The sequence below is a fragment of the Danaus plexippus genome, chromosome 31, assembly GCF_018135715.1.
Source record: "Danaus plexippus chromosome 31, MEX_DaPlex, whole genome shotgun sequence".
NCBI classification, from domain to species: domain Eukaryota; kingdom Metazoa; phylum Arthropoda; class Insecta; order Lepidoptera; family Nymphalidae; genus Danaus; species Danaus plexippus.
The window spans coordinates 810719-831535 of record NC_083558.1 but is presented as its reverse complement, the minus strand read 5'-3'; the positions used below and the strand labels follow the sequence as shown (position 1 = coordinate 831535).

Here is a 20817-nt window from a genome sequence, read left to right as displayed (position 1 = left end):
CTGTTTACGATTTAATTAATGAACGTGATATTAGGAGATTTTTAGTGAAAAAAGGATTTCATGTTTGCAGTTATATTCTATATTTTTAAATAATTGAAATTAAGATACAAGATATAGTGTTGTATAGAAAAAAATCGGTTCATGTGTACAAAGTTTATTGAGAACATTATATATATAACATTAGCGGTCATATAAGTCTAGACTACACATATTTGTAGTGTACTAGACTGCATTCTCTTAGTTTTTCCGCTGCTTGCTCGGGTGTTAAATCTCTTTGTGGTTGTGCTAGCAGTTCGTAGCCCACCATGAATTTTTTGACACTAGCCGATCTCAGGAGTGGCGGTAGATAGATGCCGTGGAACACCCAGTGCGGGGAGTCCCCGGGTTTAGCGGATGGACCCGTGGGAGCCCCTGAAGAATATAAATGTGCAAACATTACTAGTAGATAACTTTAAGTCGTCTTTGTTATATGAATCAAGGTTTAACATTTACTAAGGAACTCATCACTGCAAAATCTGGTGCTGTTAATATTGATGTATTTTAAATATTTCATAACTTTATATTAAATAACAACATCGTTATTTCAGGATAAGTCACAGCCTTCGTCTCATTCTGATGTCTACAAATACTTAAAAGTTTCGTCACAATTCGTTCAGTACCTAGTTTTTACTTGACAGAGCCGCAAACATCCGTACATAGTCACAAAAAATATTATTACACAATGAGATCTAAGACTTTTCGAGTATTCATTTAAATAAAACTAATATTTTCGGATGTTCGGATTCGGACTATCCGTATCTCATTATCGTCTCGTCTGCCGTGATCACGGTTGGTGCAAAGTAACCGAAACGTCGTCTTAAGTAGTTAAAATAATAGAAAGAGCGTAGTAAATGCCTCACCATGCCAGCCCATACTGTAGGGGAAGTTGCATTGGAATAAGTTGTCATATTTGGTGTTCAGCTCTTTCATCATGATAGCCAGGTCCTGCTTCTGAACCTCGTCCAGGTCTGTGATCCTCTGAACGTGCTGCTTCGGCAGAAGTAAGGTCTCGTACGGCCATACAGCCCAGTAAGGGACGAGGGTCACCCAAGACTGGTTCTCGAGGACTATACGTTCCTAATTATATTGAAGAATATCTTTCTAATGCTATCCGAATGTGTCTGATATTAGTTCGTTTCCAATTTGTTTAAGAGAGAGGAGCTTGGACGGTGGAGGAGAGCGTTTAACGCGTTAGATAGGAGCCTTAAACTTACACCTGGGTCCCAAGTTCCAGGCACTGTTGAAGCACCTCTCCCTGCATGATGGACCCGGCACCCGCACGGTGAATCCGTGGAATGATGAGACGTCTCATCTATACTCATCTATACTAATTTTTACCCGTGACTTCGTCCGCATTGGATAGTTTTTTTTTGTATAGTAGTATGAAAAAACATGCGCTGTACTTTTTTGTACGTATGTTTGAATTGTGCCGAGATGGGATGAGGCCATACTAAGTGTGATTGTCATAGGTTTGGTAAGGTTAACATATTTTAAGAAGGAGATAGGTTACTGCAATACATTTTTATATACGATGTTTTTTGTTTTTCTTTCCTTGGCCAGAAAAGTAATTTTTCCCATGGGAATGCGTTGTTTTCCCGCGGTCAAAAGTAACTCACGTCCTTTCTTAAGTCTCAAACTGTCTCCTTAACAAATTACATTTAAATATGTTCAGTAGTTTAGGCGTAAAAGCGATCGGCCCGCCTGAACTTTCCCATGGGAATGCGTGATTTTCCCGGGGTAAAAAATAGCCTATGTCCTTTCTCGGGTATCAAAATATATCCATACCAAATTTCATGCAAATCGGTTCAGTAGTTTAGGCGCGTTTGAGTAACAGACGCACAGACAGTTAATTTCGCATTTATAATATTAAAGTATTAATATATATATGTTCCTTATGATTCTACCCTACTCTTGACTCGACCAATACTATAAACCCAGTCCTATCTTTACAAGTTACTTACCTTCCTCATCAGCTCTTGCTCCAAGTACTCCATCAACATCGGCCTAGCATTTTTGATGAAGTACTCTTTCTGACACCTGAAATATAACTTATCAGTACGAAGACTATTCAAAGTTTTTATTATACGGAAGTTATTTGGAGATGATCTTTATACTATTATCTCTGTATATCTCTGTATATCTCTGTATATCTCTGTATATCTCTGTATATCTCTGTAAGCGTGTGTCCTGTCCTCTATATTTACCATATCTACATATATGCAATTACACAATTTACCTGTCCTTAATTTTACCCTCGTCGGGTAAATAGCTGGAGGCCCATATCTGACAGTGGGGGTGAGGGTTGGAGCAGCCCATGACGGAGCCCTTGTTCTCAAAGACCTGCACCCAGGTGTAACGTCGACCCAACTCCTGGGTTTGTCGTACCCATCTGATAGGCACAGTTTAGTTATTTGTGCGCATGGCCATATATTATTGGCTGTACGAGTTTTAAATTTTGACTCGAAGCTAGACAGAGTCTGGGAGGTTAACAAAATATATTACTTATCTTCAAATTTTATATTATATCACCAAATTTTACCTAAGATATTACGAAAAGTGTTGATTTTGACCGAAATTTAGTCGCGAGATAGATTTGTAGGCAACAAAAATACAAAAAATTTTAATTTTTTTTTTGTTATACAACACGTTCATTCAAATATCGGAACAAATGAATGAGTACGAGGTCATTCATTACAATATTTTTAAAACGACTCACTCTTCGATGACGCTCAGTATTTCATCCACGGTCATCAGCGATATCGTCATTTTGGAATCCGGATGAAAGCACATCACCCTGGAAATAACTCATTCATTCATACAAAAGAACCCATCAGATTCATCACAAATTGGATGAACCTGTCTGTAGTCCCGTCTGCTGAACCACATCTTGCTGGTTTAATGAGCTCTGAGACCTTCGCGAGGTTTCGTTAAAATAAAAATTATATGTTTAGGATTACTACGCGTATTTTATAATTTAAGAATGTCATCTGTAGATTAAAAAAATAATAATAAAAATACCCCTAGCATCTTGCAGATTTTTTAATTTTTTTTATAGTGATATATATTTTGTCATATCTTTACGTATCCCTATTTATTACGAATAGTCTTTCTGTAACATTCAATTAAAATAATGATCTAAGACTTTCGCGAGTTTTATCCATTTAAATGAAACTAATATATTTCGGATACACTACGCGGATTTTATTGTTTTAAAACTACATAATCCCGACGTTTCGGTTACTTTTCAGCAACCGTGATCACGAAGACGAGATTTAAAGATTTTAATCGCGAGTATGTAGTTTTAAATAATGAAAAAACTCTTAATCCGAAAATGTTAGTTTTATTTGGTATAAAGATACCTGAATAATGTTATCCAAATCCAAAAAAAATTACATATAACATCTAAAACCTCATATAGTTAAGTAAGACAAATGTCTTCCAAACGGCTGCGGCTGCAAGCAACGAGGCTCTTAAATATTTATACCTATTCTGTCTTCATGAGTTAAAAAAATTGACCTGCAAGTTCCCTTCGCCTGGGACATCTGGAACAGAGGGTGTTCTGACGGCGGCGGTTCCGGGACACGTTCCAGGAGAGCCGGGAAGTCGTTTGGGAACACGTACGTGGAAGTGTAATTCGGATTTTTCTGGAAATATCAAAATTCATGAAAGTGCTAGAAAGACATTGTTTTTGTATATTTTTTCTGGGAATGCTGTTTTTTTGAATAATTTAGACGTTTACACCATTCTGATCCCACAAAAAAAAACAGTGCCAAAAATTTCATTAACTTGATCCTCTTTTCTGGCATCACAATCACATTTTTAACTGACTGATCTCACACGAAACTGTGACTTCTATCTTCCGGAAATCTTAAATATCATTATTGCATTTTTTATTCTTCTCCAACTAATTCTTTTTCTCCTCCAAATCTTCGTTCCCACACCCTTACCCTTAAACCCCAATTTAATCAACTCCACATCCCCAAAATCCTCATTTCACGCATGATAGTATCTAACGATCTTGTATGAGCTCTTCAGTCCATGAATATAATATGCCTTACCTTGGACTACTGACCCAATAGAAACGAAATAACCATTTTGATAAAGTGCTAAGGTAAGTGGTATGACCAAACATATCAGACCTGTCCATTAGCTCTGACTGCACCAGCTTTCAATGGGTTGTTCTCATCGGAGAGTTCTTCCGGTTCTGGTTCCGTCTGCCCGCTCCAGGGACGTTTGCAGCGATGAGGTGAGACCAAAACCCACTGGTCTTTTAAGGGATTGTAGCGGACGTGCTGATGTTCTGACGATATTTTTTATATGAAGACCTTTGTCATATCATTCGTGGATTCATGATGACAGCTTATGAACAGTACATTCATGATATGATATCAATATGATATGATGTAATACCAGTTATCTATCTCTTCAACAATATAAACAATAACTTATTTTTAATATATACATATATATTTATTAAAAATTAAGGAAGGTAGTATGCTATGGGGTTTTCCAATAGGGACGCTTGAACTTTGACAGCTGATTGCGGCCATGTTGTTTGAGTGACAGCTGTCAAATGCAGTGTGTTATATTCATTCCGTCCTCCCAAACCACCATGGCAGGTTACAGTGTCGAGCAGCACGTGCAAATCATAAAATTGTTTTATGAAAATGGGTCTTCAGTTCGAGCAACGTTCCGCGCACTTCGCCCGTTTTACGGTCGCGATGATCGTCCTGCTATACTTATTTTTATTTTAACTGAAAACCCTATATAAAGTAAAATTATATCTATTTTTTTCGTTACTAATCTATTGGTTCGTACGTAATCTTTATATGTATAATGACATAAAGCTAAAGTTAACTTGATTATACATAATCATTGATAAGGATTTAATAAAAATTTAGACAAGGTCAATGACCTTCAAATAGATGTAAAATTCAAGTTAAAAAATGAATGACATATAGAGAATAATAAACATAAATATAGGGAAAAGAGTTTAATAGAAAAAGGTTTTACGTCTGAAAAATTTCTAATTCGATTTTGGACCAAAAAGTGCCTTGTTCTGTTATAACTATAATTTTTGTTCAAAAATTGACTTGAATAGAAATATCAAATGAATAAAATACATAAATAATTTGTAGATATTTTTTTATTCCTTAAAAATCCTTTTTCCTTATAATTATATTTTAATTGACAATGCAAGGTAATTTAATATCTGTGTCTTGTAATCGGAAGCTGAAATAAGGCTCAGTGCTATTAGGATCTGAAAGTGAAGAAACTTACACAGGCTTTCGTTTTAATCAAAACCGTTACAGCAAAATAACATATCACAGTCTAGAATAGAGATTTGTAAAACTTAAATGATTTTATTTTTTCTAACTAGATGGCGCTGAGTAGATTTAAAAAAAAATGAAAAAATACGTGACACCAAGAATAATAGACCATATATATATATATATAAATATATATATATATATATATGTATATATATATATATATATATATATCTTATTAATAATTTTAGACAAACTTATCACCCATACAAAGTATCAAAGAAAAATACTTTAATATTCAAATACACTACAAGTTCAATTAAAAAACAGTTATATTAATATAGTTCATTTATAAAAAATAATATTAAAAATTATATTTTTATTCAATAACAAACTTACCTGTGACATTGAATTCCATATTGACGTGCGACGCTCCCGACACTAGGAACACGACTGACAGCGGACACGACGGAGTACGAACTTGTACTAGTGTTGGACATGAGAATATATTTAATGTGTCATACCTGCGACTTTGTTCGTGTTATACGATAAAATTATTATTTAATTTAAGAAGAAAACAGATATAGGTAAGTGCTTATAAGAAATAGTTGTGTTCTGAAATCTATGATTTCATATTAAATTCAAATGTAAAAAAAAATTTAGTTTATGCCCTCGTTGGTGCCCTCGTTGGTGGAAATCTTTTGAAAAGAAAACATTAAATTTAGTAGATTTTTATTTGTATATATTTAAAAAACAACAAAATTTATTTTGTATAAAATTATTACAAAAGTTTTCCAACAGTAATTAAATAATAACTAATAATATATATTTTTTAAAGTAACTAAAATTATTGTGACAAATTAAATAAATTTATCGATAAAAATTAGGGACTTCACTACTCTGTTTATTGTACGGGTTCAAAAAGATAACAAGTCGTAACGATACTGTCACAGAGCAACCAAACATAGACACTGTGTTTATGTAATTTGTGAAAAAATTACGAGAACATAACTTATATATGTATTTTTGACGAAAATTTTATTAGTTTAAAATTAAAAACTAATTTTGTATTTAATATTAAGTTATCAACAATTAATCTGCCTCCGAAAATAATAGAAATGCGAGTGTAATGTTTGGTCTGTCTGGTGCTACTCTGTGATAATTTTCATATCAAAGCGAATAAAAAATATATCACATTAATAAAAAGTAGATTATTTAATGTCTAAGTGAGCGTTTTCATTTATATGAATTCTGATGTTAGGAATTTTATGGTTCATATAATTAATTTAGTTTAGCGCCATCTATGAAACAACTTCGACACCTCGCTGTCGCAGGCCGCCGCTAGATGGCAGCTTTCAGCGCCATCTGTGGGAATTTTCTTTAGACTTATACTTTTACTTGTGGAATTGATTTCTTCCGTAATTAATAAAATATATAGATTATACGACGCTCATTCCAAAGTTGTGATCAAGATAACTAAATATATAAAGAAAATTGTGATATTTAACAAAAAAAGATTCACTTCAAATAACCGGTTTACGAATATGATGAAGGTAGTTTTACATTCAGAGTTACGTAAAATTTATAAATTAATTTTTAACTAATGTGCACCTCGGAAGAAATGGCACAGAGTAGACAGATACAGCGGCTACAGATAAGACATAACTCATCGGTTCAAACTATATTCATATATAATGAAATTAATACAATTTTTTTTTATAAAATCAACATTATTGAGTAAAAATGATATCTCTTATATATACATCAGATACTTAGTATCAGTTAAGACAAACACGACTCACGTAACGATTTAAATGAGAGATTTACAATCACAAACACGAACCGCCTTTACTACAATATATAATGAAAGTTATACAAAATGTACATTATTTACTTCTGTTTATATATATATAGTTGTACTAGCATTGATATTACACAACCATGCAGTCGCCGCTCTGCGGATATTATTACTTACTGCATTTATTTTCCGTATAAAACCTAAAGTTGAAAAGTGTTCAGAATCATACATATATATACACCTGGCTTTCCTTACCTTATACGATCCTGAAGGTTTTTCTTGTCAAACATAGCAATCCCAAGTATATTTTTAATAATAAAATTGATTGAAATAATATAAGTATATGTAAGTAAAGAATTGTTATCAATTAATGTATTTCCTTAGTTCGAGTTAGTATAGGTAAACTAAAAACAGACAGTTTCGAGTTTTTATTTTATACTTGAATTTTGTACGAAACTTTGGTTGGATAGAGAGAGGAGCTCCTCTCCCTGCATGGACCTGGCACCCGCACGGTGAATCCATGGAATGCTGAGAGGTTTGGTCTCGTTACGTTTAGTGTGACGGTGAGCACGACTTATAGTAAGGTTTGTTTGAATATAATTATAAATAATAAAATGTAATAACTTAAATATATTAAAACAAAGTTATTACGTACATACATTTATGGAATTGACTACAATACATTTGTTATATTTGTATAAGGTAATAAGATTATTTTGAACATTTTGTTTTTGTTTTTTTAAACGTATCATAAACGATTTATTTAAAGCTGAATAATTCGATTTAAAAGTAAAATTTATTATTTATATGAAATTAAAAGTCTTAATATAAGTTCGATTATTTTTTCTTTCACGCTACACACTAGCCGTTTCGCGTTTCTCAGTTACGTTGCTACGTGAGTTACGAATGAAAAGCTTTTAACGCTGCGTTTGCAGTTACGACGTGCACTTGTGGTAGGGCTGCAGGTTCAAATTTAATAGTAATGCTTAACTTTATACAGACAATTATAGCTTGGAATCCAAAGCAAAATAAACAGCTGAAATTCGTCCAGGTCCCAGGTGATCCAGAAGTATCCAGATGTTTTATCAAAACTAAATTTTTGTAATGGATACTCATAGCGCCCTACTAAGTATCGTAAATTCTGGTTTCATAGAAAACAATTTTTTTTTGTTTATTCCTTAATAAGGAGCACAGGAATTCAGACAATTTTTACTTTAAATATACAAATATTAACAATTTAGAAGAAATAAATTGAAGGTCATAGAAAATACTACGATTAGTAAATTAAACAGGAATGTATGAAATTACACAAAACATGTAGTTACCGAACATTAGTAAGCATATCAGCCATTTTAATTTTTAATTATTACTTATTTATATTATTTTCATTAAAGTTTCCTTGCTATTGTCCAAATTCAAAAAATTTGATTATAAGCATATTTTGATTAACAAAACTAAAAAGATCAAAGTACCGTTCGCTAAATTAATAATCTTATTCGCCGCTAGATGGCGCTATCCAGCAAGCTACGACGCTACGACGTAGAGCTGGAAAATTAAAACAAATGATAATGCACACCCATCGGAACTACATCCGCGATGGCGATCGCTTAACCTTATAATGCATTATTGAATAATCGTCATAATAATTTTGCCGCATTCCGTGTTGTAATGTTGGCATGTGTGAAGCCTGCGCGCGCAGGCTACATCGACCGCCTCTGTTATCTCTCATTCAGTCGCTGTCGGACACTCGAGCCGGTCGGCCGTATGTTATGGGCGAGTTACAATACCCCGGCGCGCCCAGCGTGGACGACGAGCGTCATTACAGGGCTCCTTTCCGTCGAGCCCCTCAGTACAGGTGGCCGGCGCCGCAGCCCCCTCAGCCGTCGGCCTTCGCCCCCTGGAGGCGAGCCCCCGCTCCCCCTCGGCCGCCGGACTACCGCCGCAGCGCCTCCTACCCCGGCAAGCCCGAAGATCCCTACCAGGTGGGTCTCATGTGATGTCCACGTCACCACTGACACACGTCAAACCATTCAGACCCCTATCAGGTATCAGACACGCGGATAAAGACACGGGCAATGCTACAGTGAAGTGACGTTAAAATTAGGATCTGTGTAACGTTGGATTAGTTAGTACGTCTCAGTACGTGACGTAGCCGAGATTATCGGACGGGCTGTGGGAAACGTAGTCGAGATCGGCTTCACATCAAGCGTCCGAACTACAACATATGTCATAAGCCTTCCGACATAAATCAATATGTTTTCATGCAACCTACTTAAGGAATTATGACCTACATTCAAAGGCTCCGAGGAAAAACACGTTACCCTTAAAATTACACCTGAAACATTACTGGGTCGGAAAAACAAAAAAAAACACGTAATTTTTCTCAATAAACTGACGTAATATTTTTCACATATATATATATATGTAAAATACGCCATTTTGTCACAATCTTTATAATATTTCAGTTAGTTAAATTTTATATTTAATTAGTTTAGGAAATGAAATAAGATCGTAACTATCAATTATTATCATGAATCATTCGAAAATAATAGTTAGTTAGTGTTTGTGGACATTTTAAATTTATGTGAACGAATTAAATATAAATTGCGTCGATAATGAAAAACTCGCGTTGGTAGAGGATAAAGAAAATAGTATGGTATCAGTGAAAAAACCGTTCGTAGCTCAATAAATTATTTACAATAGGTAAAAATAAGGTAAAATATTGATTTTGAAACAATCAATCAATCAATCATTTTATATATTTTTACGTTAAATATTTGCAAGGCTCCTTTAGTAATAACAGATCAATATATAAGTATGCTGACTACCTTATCATTAGCGTCTAACCAAAATATACGTTATATCTCCTAAACTAAACATTTTAATGGCTGCTACGGTTTTGACGTAATCCTATTTTAAAATTTTCCCTTTAAAAAATTCGCAAACAATATATTTTGTAATTCTTTGTATTTCTTTGTAATTTTCAAACAAAAAAAAATTATATGAAAATATCCAAAGACGAGAATTAAATAGTTATTTTTTAAATAATCAACGTTTCTTTACCTCTATATACATTGACATTTGAGGTTACGCCGTTTTAGCAAAAAAAAAAAAAAAATCAGTACACAAAATTCCGAAATCCCGTTTTATTTATTTTAGATTGTTCTACAAAAAATATAACGTTTCCTGAACTAATATCACTTTTAGTTAAACTAGCTATATCGAAAAGATATTTCCTGTCATAAAACTTAATTTTAAAATCGGATGACATTTGACATTTAAGACGACGGAATCGTTTGAAATGCCAAAATTGCTTACCAAAAAGTTTGTTTATTCTTATTATAATAAAATAATATATATATAAACAAATCGCTACGATTATTGTATAATTTTTTTTCGTCGTTCGCATTGTGTAAACCGAATTCTTACTTAACATACGATTCTTTACAAAACATTTCAAGAACAATCGGCACAACACTAACATTCCTTTGTTAGGGGAAATTATATCAGATTTTTGAAATGATTCTGTTGTTTGTAATAACCGATAATAACAATCAAATATACATCACCTTTCACATACAACGGCTGTAACTAAGATATTTAAATTAATATTTTTTTTAATCTACACAACGAAACATAAATAAATAAATAAAACTAATATTTTGCGGATACTACGCCTCTTCGATTTTTTAAAATACATACGACAGCGTTTAGGTCACATTGCACCAACCGCGATCGCGGAGACGAGACGGAAATGATCCGAGATCAAAACATTAATAATCTTTGCTTGTTTAAACAAAGTTATTGTTCTCAAAGCTATAAAGTTATGCCAGCCATTATATGTTTAACCTATACGCAGATTATAATAAATAATTTTATATTTATCTACAAAATAGTTACGACGAAAACAAAATATGTATATCGTGTTGTTTAAAGGTGCAATAAAGAAGTTATTTGAGACATTAATATATATATATATATATATATGTATATTTAGCACAGATCTTCATTTATTTCCTCTTGTCTAAATCTATCGTATCTGTAGTCGAAATCTTTCACGTTCAGTATCACTCCGTCCGGGTCCCCGCTATCTCTGTTATCATTATCAGCTCGCTCCACTTACCCTGATCCGAATGTTTTGTGATGTCTCTTAAGAGTTTTCGTAACATGAGCCAGAATAACGTATGATGTAATAAGTTTGTTTTAATTTAATTTTGATAGTTTTTTTTTTTCTCATTGTTTTTTTTTATGTTATGTAAGGACACAATACTTTTAAATTATTAGGAAAGAAGATATATATATATATATATATATATATATATATTGTTTTGTAGTACATATATGTAAGATTGTCTATATATAAATAAAAAAAAAGTTTTCAACCAAGGAGGTTTTAAATCTTTGATCTTTTAAAGATTTACTATTATCTGTGCCAAAACTGTTCGGAAAATAAATATATTAGTGTCACTTTGAACTTGTCATAATTTTAACAACCAAAAAGGTTTAATAACTTTAATCCCCCAACTCTTTATCTAAGATTCACTGTACAAGTTCAATTGAAACTATTTTTGTTAGTTAACTACACAACAAGATGCTTTCATCTCGTCTGATTATCGATGTAGAGTGACCGAAACGTCGTAACCATGTAGATACGGAATAATAAAAAAAAACGGGTAGTTTACAAAACGTTACGCTTACACGCTTAAAAACTGATTGGATGTCAATAAATCAGCAAAGAGGTTGTATCGCATGAAGGTTACCTATATTATATATATATGTCGGTCGGTCTGTGAGTCCGCAAAGCTCGGGCCGCAGCGCCTGACCCAGTTCCCTGTAGATGCGCACTGCGACGCCTCGTGGATTGTTTTGAATGTTTGATGTTCGCGACATTTGTTTATTTTTATTTCGATGCTTAGTTTTTTTTTTAATTATCGGTTATTTTCGATATTCCTATGGAGGATACGCGGCACGGGTCCATTGGCTTTGAGCCTCTGAATATTAAACAAACCTCGTCCTATTTCATCTGAACGTTATACAGATGCTTTGTTGAATGAAAAATCACTTTAATAACCATTAGTTAATTATTTTTATATAATTCCCACACCCGAATATTGATAAGGGTTCGTTAACCTAATGGTCTGTTATCAGACCAATTATTCGATCTGACAGATGTTTTTGATAACTATGTTTATATATATATATAAAATAAAATTTGTACGATATTTCGTCGGCCTTTAAATGTCTTTGCTGTGTCCATTAATTCATATTTTCCTTGAACAAACCGTTTTTTTCCAAAACACTTTCTTTGCAACACGAAGATTTAAGTCGTTTGTCTAAAGACTAATAAATATGTTTAAGTCAACAATTGTCTTGTCTGATTAGTGATTAGTAATTTTTTTCGTCTTCATTATCAAATTGTTTTTATAAAAATTATTTTACTGTTTTATAGTTTTTAATAGATCAAAGCATTTTGCGAAATAAACACGTAAATATATGTCTATTTTAGTTGTAACTTAACAATAATATCTTTCAAGTTCAAAGATTTATATATATATATATATATATATATATATATATGTCAAGTTGGTGAGTGCATAAGACTATCAGAACTTATTAGTAGGTACATTATGTTGTTACTTCAGTGTGGATAGAGTCGGGCGTATCCACTAGCGTACGATTTCTATTCAAGCCCTCTATCGATAACATATCTCGTGTAGATGAAAAATTTCTTAAAATTTATGAGATTTTTCACTTGTATTTATTATAAATTTATTTCTAGATAAATAATCGATATATTTAACAAATTCTCCAAGGGCAGCTGTGGTTTAAATCATTAGAGTTTTTCAATTTATTATACATGTATATAACATTATGTGTTGCTATAATCAATATTTACGAGGCCGTTACTGAACGGCCATTTTGTTTTGTGCGAGCGAGACGCGAGGCGCACGTACAGCCTTGAACGAAACTATTGATAAGAGAAAAAAATTACGTTGTTTTCAACAACCGAATGCTGTTTTGTGTTATTTGTGTGTTGTGCTGAAAATCCTATGTTTTACATACATATGAATATATTACGGCTTAGAAACGTCTTAGTAATGATTTGTGATTGACGAGGTTAGGTTAGGCTGGCAACGTTTATTAAGTAATGATTTTTTTTATATGTAAATTGCAGAAGTCCTTAATGAAGATAATGAAGTCAAAATTATAATATATTTTTTACCTACTATCACATTGGAAAAGATTGCTAGTGATATATATTTTTTTTATTCCAATCGTGGATTCTCGCGAGAATCGAAAATAGAAAAATGTTTTAAATATTTTGTATTTCAGCAAAATCAATTTGCAAAAAGTTTTAATAACAATATATTAAAAAAAGTATTAAATTAGGGTAATCTCATGCATGGTAATGGTTGCAAGTAGTTTTCGGGACGTTTTTTTAAACGCTCGTGTGCGGTGAAGCGTCCGAACTATCGACCGTTCATTTCTTACCACAGATAATGCTGTTTCATTTTTTTAATGACAAAATTTTGAAAGACATCTGTTAAGGGAGACATTTTTTATATTCCGAAAATATTGAAGTCAATTAAATTTATGGGGTATATAATTTGATTATTAAATATTTAACGATCGTCATTTAAGTCGCCATTTTTATTAAATGTCATTTATATTTAAAAAAAATTACCACTGTTTCAAAAACCATAGTTTTTTTTAAATTAATTTATCAATATTAAATGAAAAATAAAATGAACATATTAAATGAGATTTTTTAAGAAATAAACTGTCGTCTTTAAAATACCTTAATGCTTTATATATTGCCAATGTTTTCATTAACTGGGCAATTTGACAGATCTCGTCACGTCAAAGTTATCTCTGTACGGTTAACTTAAACCTCGGAATCTTTAAACTTTAAATCTTCGTTGACGATGTTGAAGGTTAGCGATGTCGCACACCGAGTGACAGTTATTTCACTAAAATATTATAATTAAGTTGATTGTAAATTTTTGTCATAAATTTTCTAAATTTTCGCGCCATTTTTTTTTATTTTTTCTTCGCAAGAACATTTTCCTGACAATAATAAATAATAGAGAAATAAGTGGTAGTGAACAAGGGATATAGATATAGATATATATATATATATAGGTAGGTAAAGGGGAACTCTATTTTGTCTTATAGACAGTAAATAAAAGGATTTACGATTTTATCAAGTTATTTTTTTGCTTTTTCGATCGATTTAGTTGAAAATTATGTTATATCCGTCTCCTAGTCCTAAACTAGCTCCCTGCGTATTTTCATCCAAATCGAAACAGCCGTTCTTGAGTTATAAATAACGTAACTAAGACGAATTTATATATATATATAAATATAAACAATTAAAAAAAAATACTCTCCCGACGTTTATATATCCTTACGACGGGTCCGCATTGCCAAACGCAATACAGGCAGTTACAAGTATTTCAATCATATACTTAAATTGTTACTGTACTCGACACATGAACGTAACGATGAAATCGTCTGTAACTTGACAATACTTAGTTATTAAAGTACAATATCCTTAGCACAAGTTGACACGTTACTTACATACAGATCGTATTCAGTTTCCCAGAGACACTATTAAAGTATGTAGTGACGGAATTTACAGGCGTGAATTATCATCAATATTTTGTTTGAAGATTTTTATAACACAGATACAATATTAACTAGTTGTCAGTACTTTTTTCTCTTTTAATGCTAAGAGGTCTCGTCTCATTAGATAGGGTCCTTAAACCTACACCTGGGTCAAGTCCCAGGCACTGTTGAAGCTCCTCTCCCTGCATGGACCCGGCACCAGCACGGTGAATCCATTGAATGCTGAGGAGTTTCGTCTCGTCTCATATATTGAATCGTAACTCGAGATGACGAGACCTTCGAGATCTTACTCTCAAAATACAGCACATTTTTATCTCATCGAGACGTTGATAAGATAATACAAAATTCTAAAACTGACAAAATATCTCCTAAAATAAAACGTACCTACGTTAAAACTTGTTTAATGTAGAGCCCTGGTTCGGTTTTTATGTAACTTTGACTGTCAGTAGACGGGTTTTCGGAGAAAGATTCCCTTATATATTATAACATGTAGAGTCATTCGTCTCTAGTCAAGATCGTATCCATCTTGGTTGTGAAATTGTATTTTTTTTTGTATATTTAAATGTTAACCGACTTTAAAGAGCGAGGTTCTTATTTTCACACATTTTATCACCTCGCTCTGTGTATATTTTTAATAATACATAAGCAAGTTTTTAAGTCGTTTTTTTTAAATATTAGACAAAAACCATTATTTACTTCATTTGTTTCGGCTTGAAAATTGTGTTCAGAGAGAAATTAGTAATGTATTTTTAGTATAATATTTTTGTGAAGCAACCGTCAGCGCCATCTAGCGTCTGTATCACGTCACTTCATATAAAGCAACTTGTCCTGACTCTACGATCACAGTACTTCAGGACAAGTCACAGCATGTCCTATTCCGATCTCTAAGCTACATTACTTGAAAGTTTCATCACAATTCGTACAGCAGTTTTTACGTGAAAGTTCAACAAACATACGAGTACGTAGTCACGTTATTCTCAATTGTGATATTAATTAGTTTGTTAGAGCGATTTCTTTTCGATTACGTATTGACGTAACTGTCCTTAAACTCTCTACGCTTACCAAAAGTTTTAGATTTTTCATTAATCTACGTTAATACTATGAATGAAAAACTGTTAAAGCTACGTTTCTAGTGTGATTCAAACTTTCGCGTTGAAATTGCGGGTAGCCAGCGACTTAATACCGAGTAAACTTTTAACTCTACGAATTCAGTTTCATGATTTACACTCGTGGTAAGACACAAGCATAATATAACATTTGACAGGTTTGTTTGAGAATCAAATTTATTTTGTATGTCGTGGCTTACATCTTCATTGGAAGTGTAGGACCAGTACCTACTTTTTTCGGTCGTAGTCGGTTAAGGAATTAATTGTTTTTAAATCTGAATATCGTTTTAATATTTTCAGTATATGTTAATATATATATGTGTGTGGTAAAAATAAACAAGTACCTATGTAAATCATTGCAGAAGGTTCAAAATATAAAATTATTAATACGTAATGTATGTGTGAGGCCTTTATCCTGATACGTGACCTATACAGGAGAAGAGTTACATTACAATTAAATCAGTAGTTTTCGTGTGTTGTCAGAAATTTCGCTTACGTACTATTAATTACGTATTTCTTCATGTATATAAATTTCTTACTTAAATATAGTTAATTCCTTATATTTATAAAAAAAAATAATTAAAAACTTCCTCATTGTAAACATCACCACATAAATATATCGTATTTTTATTATAAATATATATACATATAGTTAATTATAATAAATTAATAACAAACAAAATAATATTTACAGCTGAACAAATGTTTATCAGATACGCTTAGGTAACTTGTAGGCTTGGATAACAGATGCTAAAGTAAGGCTCCTGCAATGATTGCGATGGTTTGTCCGCTTAGAAATCTGAATCGATTAAACAGATTTTGATAAAAATTGCTAAAGATATAGATAGGATGTAGGAGAATATACAGCTCTAACAGGCGGTTTTGATCTGAATATAAATAAATTTAATTATCGTTGACGTTAGATATTGATATTAAACAGATATAATAGTTAGTAATGCTCGATTTTAACTAGGACCCGATGGCGCAGTTAGTGAAGGAACTGGAATGTAGTAATATGCAGGTTGTAAGTTCGAATATTTTTTTTTAAATTAATATCTACGTACGATATGTACTGTGATAATAAAATTTAATTGTATTTAATTATAAATCGTTTAATATATATATATGTCATATATAAACAGCAGGCATATTATATATTACGAGATAATAAACACATTTTGTTCGCATTAAATAAATTAATTTACTGTTATGAATCCCAGCTCCATCTAAACCGCGCCTACCCTCAACCCATCGATCAAATCAATACCGTGCTATTGACACAGTTTTGAGTCAAATCACTGTCTAATGTAATAAATAAACTAATTACACGCCGGGAGGCTGAGAATCGCACTGCAGTCTGGCCCAGTTTGTCATGAAACCAGCGATTCAGGTCTCTATGGCTGGCAGGGCAGCCTCAACGGCTCATGTATTTTATATTTTCTGAGTAAAATCGTCTTTTAGTTCCGTACAATTAATTTTGCACCGTATTATGTTTGTATTAAGACGGGTTTCGCTTTAAAGTCGGCGATAGCGCAATGCTGGTGATGACGTCACACTGCGTAAGTAGAAGTAGGCCAGTAGGTGGCCGGGGTAAGTTGAGCCGGGGTTACATGATCGCAGTTAGGTGTTCGGGTTCAGGTTGGATTTGATGTTTTCACTTCTTATTCGGCTGTTATAAGGATTTTTTAATGTGGAATAAATTGATTTGCTGACGAATTTACTTCGATTCAGCGTCACGCGTCTCGTTTATTTGTGGCTGATGTGAAAATGTCTTACGAGAAGCCATTCTTTTAAATATTTTATTATTATACGATCATAGGACATACGGGAAAGCAGGAAAATACTATATATACATAAGGGTTGTGTATTTTAAAACTTTTGTCCGTCTGTTTGTACCGGCTAACCTGCGGAACGGCTGGACCAGTTTAGATGAGACTTCCGCTGGAAAATATATTAGGTAATAAGGAGTTAATAAGGGTATTAATATAAAAAATAATAATAAAATAAATCGCTCAGAGAGAGTTTTGTCCCATGGTGGTTATAGGACGGTAGAGATTTTAAGAATTTTTACTTGAAATGTAAATGTTACGAAATTAATTTTTCAACTTTTTACAATATTATGAACAATAGTTTAGCTAACGAACCCTTTAATTACTTTTGAACTGTTTGGATGTGGCACTTAAGGTCAAAGGTTAACCTAATTTGAAGATTTTTTCCGTTCCAACCTTACTCCCTACACTATATATATATATTATTTGTCGCAAGTTTACATTTAAATTAAAGTGTGTTTGTGGTACCTATATGTCATTATTATTAAATTCGCTCTACACCTCGTCTCGTACGTCCGTAATCACGCGTACTACCAAGTAATCGAAACGTCGGGTAGAATGAAAAAAAAAAATAGATTTTAAAACAATAAAAAGTACTATTAAAATTTATCTGCCATTATGTTATGCTACATCGTTTTTTTCCTCAAAGCGTGACGAGCGGATTATTGATCTGATGACGTCATCGACGGTGCGCGATGACGTCACCGCCGACGTCATTGCTGTTGTCCAGTTTGCGCCTGAGATCACGTAATTTTTGTAGATTTCAGTGTCAATGATGAATTTAAATGTATTGCAGTGTGTTTTTTAGGGTTCCGTAGCCAAATGGTACAAAACGGAACCCATATAGATTCGTCATGTCTGTCTGTCCGTCTGTCCGTCCGTATGTCACAGCCATTTATTTCCGATTTATAATATTGGGGCTACATGGTTGAAACTTTGTGGGTTGATGTATTCTGGTAGCCGCTATACGAATTTTGAATAAAAATTTATAAATTTAAAAATAAAAGGGGGGCACTCCATACATGGAAATGATTAAAAACAATTTTTTTCTCAGCTAACCTATACGTGATGGGTGTCTATGGATAGCGCTTTAAAAAAGACACTGAGGTTCCTAAAATCATTTTTCGTCAAAATCAATTGTATAGAAGATAGACGCTTTCAAAGTAGAAAAATGAATGTCCCCCCCCTCCCCCTCTAACTTTTAAAATATGAAATTGAGAAAACTAAAAAAAATATATGCTGTAGATTTAAACGGAAACTTTCAACGGAAATTGGTTTGAACGAGATATCATTATTAGTTTTTAAGAAATAATACATTTTCAAGAAACGCATAAACAACTTTGTCGTTCATACAAACACTATGTAAAACCAAGTTATTTTTTTTTTAAACATCGATCAAAGCTACAAGACACTACAATGACTTATACCATGTCATCTGCTTGCTGCTACGGAACCCTTTACGGACGAGTGCAATTCGCACTTGTTTTAATTTTTGTTTATTAACATTTAGCATATTATACTAGCTTCTCTCGCGCCGCATGCGTGAAATTAAAATGTTTGTTGCGAGAATATTTTGAAAAAATATTTTTTTATAGGTAATGGGAATTTTTAAACGTTGTACGACACGTAACGGCTACAGAAGCTATCGAAGAGGTAATTTTATTTCAGGATAAGTCCCAGCCCGTGTCTTACTCTAATGTGTGATCTACATTAATATAAAACTTTTATCAGAATCAGTTCAGTAGTTTTCGCGTGAAATAGCAACAAGCATACATACATACATCCTCACAAACTTCCGCGTTCACAATATAATTAGGAATTAGGTTTACAATTAGTATTAGTTATACAGGAACTGTGTAACTGAAAGTATTGCGTGAATATAACCAGTGGTTACTGAGTTCAAGGAGACAAACAAACCTACTAACTATATAATATTAATTTATATATATATATATATATATATATATGTGTGTTTTCAATTGAGACTGGTTCGATTTTAATAAAATTTGTAATCATGACAGTCTAAGTTATAGAGAAGCTAAAAATAAACATACGCACATGTTTTCTGTGCCCAGGATCGAGGAGGCTTGGACAACATGAGGTCTCTGGAGCATTACCTGACGGACATCATGAGAGCTGATACTTCCGACCATTTGAAAGGTAATAACATCTTTATATATATAGCATTTTTATCAATATTGTGTTGTTTTTTTTTAAATTATTATTAAATCACCATTTTTATATAAAAAAAACATTTTGAAAAGAATTTTTTAATGCATTTCAAAATACGTCTTATCTCTTACAAACGTCCCACTGTACATAATTCGATAAAACTCTACATTTATATAGATAACAGGCAGGATAAAAGTCGTGTGTCAAGCATTAATTTATATACATACATACAAACACAACAGACATCGTATTTTTGTGTACTTATAGTTTTCATTTTAATTTCATTCGCATATATACAAACGATGATTTAAATGCTTCTATAAACATATATTACGTAAAAGTTTAATCGTTATCGGTTCAGTGTTATAGGTATAATATTATGACGCGGTTTCTGTTATACCTATGTACGCGTATTGTTACGTATGGCTTTTGAATAAGCGACCTTGGTCACACATAGCCTACTTGCATAACATTAGTTGATAAATACCTGTGTGTCTCGCGACAGAAAATTATATACATATATAACTATACATTAACTACAAACAATACAGATACGTTCTGAACTACGATGTTTTTCATTTAATGTTCAACCGACATACCTTGGCGTGACGCCTGCTTACTGAAAACAACAACAAAACCGAAAAAAAATACCACAACTTCTGACATTTTCTATTCGACTTGCAACATATTTATAAATAGATAACCCGTGACAATTATAAAAACAATTCAACCATTTTGTATATGCAACGCTACACCTGTTAGACGGACGCACGCCCGCCATTTAAATTAACTGGGTTACACGTGAAATTTGTTACGGACAAATTGAAATGTTCCATTTTAATGTGGGATGTGATACTGAATGTGACGTTTTAATTTGTCAGCGTTATAATCAGCTACATGTGATCCGTAACGCGACCGAATCAAAATGTCATCGATGATTTTTGAAGCGGTATATTTAATTGGGAGTTTCAATT

General features: G+C 32.8%; 2 protein-coding genes across 2 annotated transcripts in view; one reads left to right on the top strand and one right to left on the bottom strand.

Moving 5' to 3' along the window:
• Positions 1–138: 138 nt before the first annotated feature.
• LOC116778433 (probable galactose-1-phosphate uridylyltransferase) lies at positions 139–20523 on the bottom strand. Its single transcript, XM_032672438.2, has 10 exons — positions 20443–20523; positions 19730–19788; positions 5709–5795; positions 4179–4339; positions 3556–3683; positions 2756–2833; positions 2276–2428; positions 2001–2076; positions 900–1116; positions 139–411 (listed from the first exon to the last, which is right to left on the bottom strand). The coding sequence occupies exons 2-10, from the start codon at positions 19767–19769 to the stop codon at positions 203–205; spliced, it is 1149 nt and encodes a 382-aa protein (XP_032528329.2). The 5' UTR covers positions 19770–19788; positions 20443–20523; the 3' UTR covers positions 139–202.
• LOC116778432 (translational regulator orb2) overlaps positions 8833–20817 on the top strand; it is a 32583-nt gene continuing 20598 nt past the window's right edge. The window contains exons 1-2 of the mRNA XM_032672435.2: positions 8833–9089; positions 19747–19831. Coding sequence (XP_032528326.2) covers positions 8877–9089; positions 19747–19831 — 298 coding nt within the window. The 5' untranslated portion in view covers positions 8833–8876. The remainder of the gene's footprint in view (positions 9090–19746; positions 19832–20817) is intronic.